This window comes from Sciurus carolinensis, chromosome 16 (assembly GCF_902686445.1).
Source record: "Sciurus carolinensis chromosome 16, mSciCar1.2, whole genome shotgun sequence".
Classification (NCBI taxonomy): domain Eukaryota; kingdom Metazoa; phylum Chordata; class Mammalia; order Rodentia; family Sciuridae; genus Sciurus; species Sciurus carolinensis.
In genome coordinates, this window is record NC_062228.1 from 45,955,251 (window position 1) to 45,967,050 (window position 11,800).

The following is an 11,800-nucleotide window of genomic DNA, read 5'->3' on the forward strand; positions in this document are numbered from 1 at the left end:
CCCTCTATCCAGAGCATTCTTTAGCAGGCCTTGTTAAAGTAACTGAAAGGCTTTTGTTGAGTTCCAGCCTTTGAACAGAAAGAAAATTTCGGTGACAATTTTAAAGTCACCTAAAAGCTGGTGAGAAATGGCTTCCCAGAGAGTGCAGCTCAGGGGCAGTTGAAGTGATGAATCTAGGAACAGAGAGTTGGAGACAGGACTCCTGGGGATGCGAATTCCTCGGCCATATGTCGCCCCACTGAGGTGGGGGGTCCCCATCCCAGCCTTTGACAAGTTACTTGTTAACAAGTTACTTGTTAAAGTAACTAAAATTATGTGTCCATCTATGACTTAAAGATTGTTTTAAAAAGAAATACCTCTAGATATTTAAAGACAATCCAAAAAAATAATAACAGCAAGCAGGAATTTCTAGGTTCAAATTGTGACTCTCACCCAGGGAGATAAGGTGGCTCTAGCTCTTTAGCACCACGGCTATACGAATCCCTCTGTCCCCGTTCCAGGCTCTCCCACTCCCGAGAGGAATCCACGGCCGCATTCCTGAGCATCAGCAAGTGCTGAAGCACACATACATGTGAGGGAGGAAATCTGCTTTTTCGATGGAAAAGGTGCAAAAGGGCACTCCAGGGATCTGGTCATCAGGGAACGAGAAAGCTGAGCTGGCAGCCTGAGGGATGGGAGGAAATGTGTTAGGAAGTGTGACCGAAGCCGAGTGCTTTCAGGCTCTCCACACTCCTCAGGCTCAGTCACCACATCCTGTGACCTTCCTGTAACACAAGGCACTAGGATGGCAGCCCAGAGCGTTACACACTCACAGTCCTTTGTGAGGTCACTGAGAGGCTGCTGCAGGCTGCAGTGACTCCCTCTGGATTTATAACATGGAGAAAGTTGGGGTTTTTGTGGGCTGTTCATTTTCCTTGTCTTCTGTGTAAGCTACTTTCAGTTAATTCCATCAGTTTGAATGGAAAGAATGCTTCGTGGGTGTGCTCCCTAGCTGCTATTTTCGTGCACAAAGTGTAGATCCTTCAGCTGTGGAACAGCTAACAATTGGCACCTTTTGTTTATATTAATGTCTCTCTGATTTCCTGGCAAGATCTCAGATCTCTCTGAATTCTGTGTCCCACCATAACTCTGACTAAAAGCATCAGAAAGTATCACATACTGACATGAATACCAACCAATGCTTTAGATGATATGAGGCTGGAGTTGTGGCTCAGTGGTAGAGCGCTTGCCTGGCATGTGTGAGGCCCTGGGTTCGATACTAAGCATCACATATAAATAAAATAAAAGATCCATTGACAACTAAAAAAAAAATTTTTTTTAAAGGAGAGGGGATGTGGCTTAGTGGTTAAGCACCTCTGCGTTCAATCCCCAGTAACAAAAAAAAAAAAAAAAAATTCTTGTTGAAATTTTGTCAAATTTTTCAACTCTATGCATACACATTTGTGATTTTATTTTCCTGATATGTTTACTCTTTTATTATTATGAAATGCCCCTTGTATCTAATATTCTTCAACTCAACATCTGTTTTGTCTTTTGATTACCATAATCATTTCATCTTTCCCCATAATCATTTCATCTTTTCCCATATATGTATTTGTGTATTATATCTTTTTTCATCCTTTTACGTTTAGTCTGTTTGCATCTTTGGTATTTAAAATATTCATTCTTTTACACTGTTGATGGGATTGGAAATTAGTACAACCAGCATGGAAATCATAGTCTTTTGGATCTCCAAAAGACTAGGCATGGAACCACCATATGACCCAGCTCTACCACTCCTTAGTATTTATCCTAAAGAATGAAAGTCACCATACTATAGTGATACATGCACACACCTGTTTATACCAGCAGAGTTCTCAGTAGTCAAACTATGGAACCAGTCTGGGTGTCTGTCAGTGAATGAATGGATAAAGAAAATTAGTATATATACACAGTGGAGTTTTATTTGGTCATAAGGAAAAATGAAATTATGTCATTTTTTAGGAAAATGGATGGAACTAAAGATTATTATGTTAAATGAAATAAGACAAACTCAGAAGGTCAAGCGTTGTATGTTTTCGCTCATGTGGAAGCTAGGGAGGAAAGAGGAAAAGATAGTGGGTGGTTGGGATCTCATGAAAATCAAAGGGAGATCAATGGAGGAAAGGAATGGCAGGTGGCCGGGAGTGCTGGGGAGTTATATTGGCCAAATTATATGGTTATATTGTGTGCATGTATGAATATACAACAACAAACCCCATCATTCTGTGCAACTGTAATGCACCAATAAAAAAGAGTGGAAAGAAAAAATATGAGGCTTAAGTTTCCTTAACATTGAACTTTGGAAGAAAATTGACTTTGTGTGTGCACACTGTATCAATCATTAAGGAATTATACATTGATTCCTATTTATTTTCATTATTACTGTTGTATTTTAGAGTTAGTATACAATATAGTCAAATGCCTTTTGAGGATTTAGGAAGTTCATTGTAATGTTTAGTTAAAATATATGTTAATTTTCTGAAATAAAATATTCACCTTGGGCTGGGGGTGTAGCTGGTATGTATGAGGCCTGGGTTCAATCCCCAGCACTGCAGAAAAGGTAAAAAATAAAAAAATATTTATCCTTTTTCCTCTGACCCCTGGCAACCACTCTAAAATTTTGCCTTTTCTGGAATGTCATATCATTGGAATCATCCAGTAGGTAGCCTTTCCAGATTGGCTTCTTTCACTTAGTAATGTGTATGTAGTTCCTTCTAACCAGCTTCTGGTGATCTATTCCTATATCCTGTTGTATTTTGTGTTAAGTCCATTGCTGTAATTAATTTTAATTCCTTTGTTGACATTTTAGTTCTATCTGCATTTTGGCAGGGGTACTATGGATTAAACTCAGGGTCACTCGACCACTGAGCCACATCCCCAGCCCTATTTTGTATTGCATTTGGAGAAAAAGTCTCACTGAGTTGCTTAGGACCTCACTTTTGCTGAGGCTGGCTTTGAACTCTCGATCCTCCTGCCTCAGCCTCCCGAGCTGCTGGGATTACAGGTGTGCTCCACCACACCCAGCTATATCTTCATTTTTAATGGTTACTTGAACATTAAAGTATGCAGTCTTTAACTTATCAAGGTTTACTTAAGGTTAATATTAAGTTATTTAAGATAAAATGCACCTATTTTGCAACATGTCAGTTTTATTTACTGATCCCCCCCCATCTTTGGTCTATATGCCATGTATGTGATAAATGAAATTCAAACAGCTTCCCGTTTTTTTTTAAATGTATATTTTTTGAGTTGTCCATGGACCTTTATTTAATTTACTTATTTATATGTGGTATTTGAGAATTGAACCCAGGGCCTCATACATGTCAGTCAAGTGCTCTGTCACTGAGCCACAACCCCAGCCCCAGTTTCCTGTTTTTGTAGAGTATGAGCTAAGATATTTTTTAGATTTCTTGTTTTTTGTTTGTTTTGTTTTGTTTGGCTGCACTGGGTATTGAACCAAGGTCACACATGATTAGCAAGCACTCTTATCACTGAGCTGCATGCCCAGACCTTAAGAATAGTTTTTATGTTTAAAATGTTTGGAAAAATTCAAAAGAAAAATATTCCCAACATATGAAAATTCCATAAAATTCTAATTTCAGCATCCATAAGTAAGTTTTACTGAAACAAAAATATTTTCAAAATGGAGTGTAGTGGCACATGCCTGTAATCTCAGCTATTCTGCGGGCTGAAACTAAAGGATTCCAAGTTCAAGGTCAGCCTCAACAACTTAGCAAAACCCTGTCTCAAAATTAAAAAATAAATAAGTAAATAAAAAGGGCTAGGTATATAATTCAGTAGAAAATTCCTGGGTTTAATCCCCAGTAAAAGAAAGGAAGGGAGGGAGGGAGGGAGGGGAAGAAGGAAGGAAGGAAGGAAGGAAGGAAGGAAGGAAGGGAAGAAGGAAAGGAAGGAAAGGGAAGAAGGGGGATGGGGAGGGAGGGAAAGGAAACACAATATTGTCTGTGGCTGTTTTCATGCCAAAATAGTAGAAAAGGGTCACCAAGCACCACTTGAAGCAGTCATGCCATTTCTATCTTTGTGGGATTACTTTGAAATAGACCTCCAGATCTTTGTGATTCTGTTTTCCATATCCCTAATACTTCCTCTTGCTTTGTTAACCCTAAGCCCAGCTCAATCCAATAAAGCTTCAGTTTCTTTTGCTTGATTTGTGAGCAGGTTGTGGAATACCACCAGTCACAAAAGCAGAAATCTTAAAATGTCACTAGGTACACTTCTGATTTTCAAGATTCTTTTGTTTTTGCTTTTGTTTTTCTGTCTGCTTTTTGCTAAGCACTCTGTGATGTCTCCAACACATACATAATATAACTGTTAATCAGGGGATTTAGCAGAGTTTACACTCAGTTATTGAGTCTCATCCTTTGTATAGTTCTCTCACTTTCAGAATTAAGTTTCCAGCTCACTGACCAGCCCTGAATTCTGTTCTGTCATGACTGGGGAAGTGATGTTTCTCTGCCTGGAGAGCTACAGGTCTTAGGCATTCCCAAAAGAGTCATAAAATTAATTTCCAGTACTTTGTTTTAGTTGTTTATTACATATTTTGTCCAGATTTTATAACTACTGTCTGAGAAAGTGTTTTCCTGAGCAGTTTACTCTTTCATCGTTGGATATTGAAAATCCCACTATGCACCTTAGAACCATTTTCTTCCTGCATAAAACATTCATTTAAAAACAAATTTTTAAGTTGTCAATGGACCTTTTTTTTTATTAATTTATATGTGGTGCTGAGAATCAAACACAGTGCCTCAACACATGCAAGGCAAGTGCTGTACCACTGAGCCATAACTCCACTCCCAAAACATTCATTTAAAAAAAAAATTTTATTTGTACATGGACACAATACCTTTATTTTGCTAACTTAGTTTTTTATGTGGTGCTAGGGATCAAACCCAGTGCCTCATGTGAGTTAGGCAAGCACTCTACCACTGAGCCACAACCCCAGCCCAAAACATTCATTTTTAAGGTGAAAAAATTTACCTTAGTGAAAACTGAGAAATTAGTTCTACCTTTGTGATATACTTCTATGCTGTACTTGGAACACATTGGAGATTTGTGTTCACAAATACTTTTTTTTTTTAAGGATTTTGTTAGTACATTATACTTTAACATAATAGGTTCATTTTGACATATTCATAAATCCATATGAGTATGTGCATTTATAGTTTGTTACAGTTCAGTTACTTTCTTGGTCTGAGGCTCTAATTTCTCTTGAGCAGCAACAATGTTTTCTTTGTTTTGGTCTCCTAATAAACCAATACAAGTTTTGGATATAAACTGACTTGATAGTAATTGTTTTTACAAGGTTTTTACAAGGCATTTAGAAGTTCAGAGGGTTTTGTTTCCCTATAAGGAAAATCACAAAACAGGAAAAATGATATCTTTCTTAACAAGTTTTCCTGTGAATAACACAAAAAAGCAGGACCGAGTAGGCCTCAATATTTCGTTAATCTGTTGTGATCACAATTTCAATGCATTATAGGAATCAGTGTCATTCAAAGATGTGACTGTGGACTTCAGTCAGGAGTGGCAGCACCTAAATTCTGCTCAGAAGACTCTATACATGGATGTGATGTTAGAAAACTATTGCCACCTCATCTCCGTGGGTAAGAAAAACTCTCTTTGAAACGTTTAGAAGCATATATTTCATCTCAAAGTACGAAAGTGTATAGTCTTGAATTTCAAGGGAAAGAGGTGATGAATTTGGTTCATTGAAAGGATGATGGTGTCTCCCTTGCCTGTTGCAAGGTTCTCATGAATGAGAACCTTAATTTGCAATATTGAACATACATCTTTATCTTTCACAGGCATTGAAGCCCAACCAACATAAATCTTCTTTTCCCTTATCAGGATGTGACATGACCAAACCTGATGTGATCCTCAAATTAGAACAAGGAGAAGAGCCCTGGAACTCATTTGCAGGACATGCCTGCTTAGGTAAGTCATTGTTATAAGCGGATGAAAAGTGGAAAGTAAATTTTAAAGGAATCAGGTGTTGGGTGTACTTTTGGAATGTCTTAGGAGTATCTTTTTAAAGACTCCTAGCTTTCAAAATGACCTTTGTGTCCATAAAACTTAAAACCAGATTTCTGAGCTGGGCACAGCATGTGGGCACAGCATATGATCCCAGCTGTGTGGGAGCCTGAGGCAGGAGAACCTCTTGAGCCCAGGAGTTTGAGGCTGGCCCAGGCAACATAGTAAGACTCACCTCAGAAAAAAACAATCAACGGGGCTCGGGTTGTGGTTCAGTGATAGCGCACTCACCTACTTCGCGCCTAAGACCCTGGGTTTGAGCCTCAGCATCACATAAAAATAAAATAAAGGTATTGTGTCCACCTACAGCTAAATATATATACATATAAAACCCTAAAGACTAGAAATATATTTTTTAAAAAACCAACAAAACAACCAAAACCAAAAAACAAACTTCTATCATTCTTTCATAATAGTTTTTTTCTAGTTTGTTTGATATTACTCCTTAAAGTATGCTGTGAGTTTTTTCTTTTTGCTTTTTTCATTTCTGTCTCTCTAGCATTTTCAGTCCTTTCCATTGTGATAGATCTCTTTCAGGCATTCTTAAATCTGTTTTTTAAGAGGGGTGTGGTGGTGCACACCTGTAATCCCAGTGAGTTTGGGATGCTGAGGCAAGAGGATTGCAAGTTCAAGGCCAGTCTCACAACTTAGCAAGACCCTGTCTTAAAATAAAAAGGGCTGGACATGTGGCTCACTGATTAAGGACCCCTAGGTTCAATCCCCAGTACCTAAATAAATAAGTAAATCTATCCTTTAAGAAGAGAAAATTCTCAGCAAGTAGTCTTACTTTACTGTTGTTTTTTTCCTTCATAATACCTCAGGGTTGTTTCCTGCACTAAGCTTTACTTCCCATTCTCACTACAAATCTGTTAACTTTAAAACTCACTTGGCTTCTGCTTAGACTTTCCTTAGTTACAGTTGTTCTCCATTAAATCTCTGTGGTTCATTTTATGTGGCTGATCATAATTCCTACAATCAATCCTTGGTTTGGGTAAACAACACTAACTCATTCTTATCCTGATTTCTTGAGTGATTATTTAGAACTTAGTCTCTTTTCTTCAACAGTGTGTCCATACTTCCTAACAGTGCCTAACACATAAGTCACACGTTTAAAAGAATAAATATACACTGTTTCGCTGTACTCTTAGTTTTCAATCTCTAACATATCTTCAAGGGATCTGCCTTTAAATCATGCCAACTCCTCCATTCGCAGAACTTCAGCTGTTCATTTTCTGTAGCTGGCTCTGGCATCACCTACTCGCATGTTCTCCCACCTCCACTCCAGTCCCTCCAAAGTACTGTAGTCTCTCCTCTCACCTGTTTTGTTACAGCATGTCAGAAATGACAATTATCAACTTCTCAGCTCTTAAATTCTTTTCTTTCTTAGTTATTTTATTCTTGCTATGTTATCAGCCTGAGTCTTCTCTCTGTCATCATTTCTTCTGGATCTGTTCACAGTTGTTTATCAGCCTGTGAAATATAGTAACATTCTGTTATACTCTTCATTTCTCACTGATATGCAAAATGAAAATTCATGTGTCATCTCTTCATTACTTTTAAGTACATTTTGCCTTTGTTATAACTTTTGTCCCAGTTCATTCAATTTATATTATTACTTTCCTAACAAGATATGCCATTACTTATTGAAATAGAAAGTTCTCTTCTTTGACTACCTCGATAAGACTTCATCTAGTCTTTTCAACTTTTCTCATGCAGAATTTTATTTTAATTCTTTTTGTGGTGCAAGGGATTGAACCAAGGGCCTTGTGCATGCAGCAAGCACTCTACCAGCTGAGCTATGTCCCCAGCTAGAATTCTTACTAATCTTTATAAAGTGCATGGATAAAAAATCAGTTTCCAGCCAGGCACACTGGTGCTGTCTGTAATCCCAGCAGCTCAGGAGGCTGAGGCAGAAGGATTACAAGTTCAAAGCCAGCCTCAGCAACTTAGTGAGGCCCTAAGGAACTTAGTGAGGCCCTTAGACGCTGCCTCAAAATGAAAAATAAAAAGGGCTGTAAATGTGGCTCAGGGATTGAGTGCCCCTGCGTTCAAACCCTAGCAAGGACACACACACACACACACAAAACTGTTTCCTATTGATTTAGGCTCTGAGGTATTTCCATAAATGGAGAATTTGTCATCACATAGGTACTTTTATTGATGTTATGTATTCCCTTCCATATGCTATATTCCTTTTCCATGAACTATTCCTTCATTACTTCACATCAGATCTACCTTTCTCTTATCTGAATTCCTGTGCTGCCTACTCATTAGAACACACACACACAATTCCTGAATACAATCATATAATTTGAAGTCTGATTGTATATGATTTATGCTTAAGGATTCTTTCCTTCCAAATAAAAGACCTTCTGTTTAATCTTTGCTGAATTACATAACATGTTAGGTATTCAGTAGTTATTTCATTAATTGCCTATATTAAAGTATAGGTGATCTGTGTCCTGCAAAAATAATCCTTCTCTTAATATTTTCCCTGAACAAATATTTCTACAAATACTTTCTTATCCATTTTGCTTAAAGTATAATGCCCTTTATACACTTACTTCATCGTCTGTGAATCTATTTTTCTATCAATCCCTTTTTCCACCATTCTCTATTTTACTTTGTCTATGAAGTTCTGCAGGATGTAAAAGGTATTAATAGTGTACATTGCTCATTTCTTTTTTTCACTCTTTACCACATTGAAGCAGATTTGTTGTTGTTTTTGGACTGGGAATTGAACCCAGGGGCTCTCTACCACTGAGCCACATACCCAGCCCTACTTTTGTATTTTATTTAGAGATAGGGTCTCACTGAGTTGCTTAGGACCTCACTGAGTTGCTGAGGCTGGCTCTGAACTTGCCATCCTCCTGCCTCAGCCTCCTGAGCCTCTGGGACTGCAAGTGGGTGCCACCACAGCCAGCTGAAGCAGGCTGAAGCAGAGATTTTATTTAGGTTCTATATCTCTTCCCCAGACAGGGAATAATTTGTCCTGGGCCTTTTCTACAGTCTCATATCCTCATGTTAGAATTCAGTAGACCCTTTCCCTAGCAAATCTGTAAAGAGTCACAAGTTTTTCTTTTTTTTTTTTAGAAGAAAACTGGAAAGCTGAAGACTTGTTAATGAAATTCAAGGAACACCAAGATAAGTATTCTAGATCAGTTGTGTGCATTAACCACAAAAGAGTTATCAAAAAGAAGAATGGCATATATGAGAAAACATTTGATCTAGTCAAAAACTCTGCTGATTCAAAGAATTTACCTCCTGAATATGACACTCATGGGAAGATTTTGGAAAATGTTTCAGGATTAACTATCAGTAATCTAAGTCCTGCAAGAAAGAGACTTAATGAGTACAATGGATATGAAAAATCCCTCCTTAATAATAAGCAAGAAACAGTCCCTGCTGAAATCAAATCCCATAATCAAAGTGATAGGACCTTCCATCATAATGATGTGCTTATGCAGTTTCAGAAGATGGTAACTCCAGCACAGTCATTTGGATACAATGAGTGTGAGAAATCATTCCTTAAAAAGGGAGGCTTAATCACACACAATAGTGTACAAAGGGGAAACCCCACCTGTGCATAATAAAAAGAGAAGAGCAGCCAATATTGAAAAAAAGCATACATGCGCTCAATGTGGGAAATCCTTCTGCAGAAAGTCAGTTTTGATTCTGCATCAGGGAATTCGCACAGAGGAAAAACCCTATCAGTGTGGCCATCAGTGTGGGAATGCATTCAGAAGGAAGTCCTATCTTATTGATCATCAGAGAACTCACACAGGAGAGAAACCCTTTGTTTCTAATGAGTGTGGTAAGTCCTTCCGCCTAAAGACAGCACTCACTGATCATCAGAGAACACATACAGGAGAGAAGTCACATGAATGTCCACAATGTAGAAATGCCTTCAGATTGAAGTCACACCTCATTTGTCATCAGAGAACTCACACAGGAGAGAAACCGTATAAGTGTAACGACTGTGGAACATCCTTCTGCCAGAAGGTAACTCTCTCTACATCAGAGAATTCATACAGGGGAGAAACCTTATATTTGTAAAGAATGTGGAAAGTCCTTTCACCAGAAGGCAAACCTTACTGTACATCAGAGAACTCATACAGGGGAGAAGCCCTATATTTGTAATGAATGTGGTAAATCCTTCTCCCAGAAGACTACCCTTGCTCTTCACGAGAAAACTCACAATGAGGAGAAACCTTATATTTGTAATGAATGTGGAAAGTCTTTCCGCCAGAAGACAACCCTTGTAGCGCATCAAAGAACACATACAGGGGAGAAATCTTATGAATGTCCTCACTGTGGGAAAGCTTTTAGAATGAAATCATACCTCATTGATCATCACACAACTCACACAGGAGAAAAACCATATGAATGTAATGAATGTGGGAAATCATTTAGTCAGAAGACAAATCTCAATCTACACCAGAGAATTCATACAGGAAATAAACCCTATATCTGTAATGAATGTGGGAAGTCCTTTCGCCAGAAAGCAACTCTGACTGTACATCAGAGAATACACACAGGTCAGAAATCCTATGAATGTCCTCAATGCAGGAAAGCCTTTAGCAGGAAGTCTTATCTCATTCATCATCAAAGAACTCACATGGGAGAAAAACCATATAAATGTAATGAATGTGGAAAGTACTTCCGCCAGAAGACAAATCTTACTGTACATCAAAGAACTCACACAGGGGAGAAACCTTATATTTGTAATGAGTGTGGTAAGTCCTTCAGTTACAGGAGAAGCCTCATTGTCCATCAGAGAACGCATAAGGGAGAAAACATGGAAATGCAATAAATAAAGTGGTTTCTTTATGAAGTCTTCCCAAGTTAACATAAACCTTTAGTTTTAAAAAGAAAAGCATGCTTAAACATGTTGATGTAATTTTAATCACAAATGTAATAACAGTCTTTAAATTTCCACACAACAAATCTACTGTTTACTAGCAAAAGAAATGGGTGTGATCATTGTTATTGGGTTGTCAACTCTGACACTCATTTTTAGTTTGTAACTGTAACTACCTGCTGACTCAAAGGCTTTATTTAAAAATACAATACATGAAGAAGTAAATTACAAAATGGTATCAGCATTGATCTCCATTAAAATGTTTAAAAATATGAATTTTTTAGTCTATATAATAAAAAGTAGTTTTTACTGCCCCAAAGATTATCACTTCTACAAAAAAAAAAAAAAAAATTACCACTTCCCTGGCCTATAACCTCATTAAACTAGTTTATGCATGCGTTCAAATTTTATTTATATATTTTTTATTTAGACACCATGAATTCATGTTCTGCTTTGCTTTACTGAACATTTTAAGATTGGTATAGTATTCCATGTGGCAGTAGTATATATTCATTTTCTATACTATTCCATTTTAAGAATATACTGCTATTTATCCTATTGATGGATATTTGTATTTTTATAATTTTGTGTTATAATAAAATTAATGCCATAATTATTCTTGTTATGTTTTTGGTGTATATTCAACACTGGAATTATTTTTGTCCAGGAGAATATCTTAAGTCTTTTCAGTTATGGGAGATATTGCTAAACATTTGAGACCGTTTTCAACAGTCAATGTAGAAAAGTTTTTAGCAGTCATTCAAATAGAGAATTTTTGCTAAAAAAATAAAAATAAAAACCTTATAATTTAATAATAGCGAGAGGCTGTTTTGTCTGTGTGAATGCAGTAAATGTAGAAAGGCCTTT

At 37.4% G+C, this 11,800-nt stretch overlaps 1 protein-coding gene across 1 annotated transcript in view; it reads left to right on the forward strand.

The window, feature by feature from the left end:
- The window catches only part of LOC124966086 (zinc finger protein 567-like), a 32,714-nt gene extending 21,829 nt beyond the window's left edge, over positions 1–10,885 (forward strand). The window contains 2 exon segments of the mRNA XM_047527176.1: positions 9,907–10,076; positions 10,078–10,885. Of these exon segments, the coding sequence (XP_047383132.1) occupies positions 9,907–10,076; positions 10,078–10,885 (978 nt within the window).
- Positions 10,886–11,800: the final 915 nt, after the last annotated feature.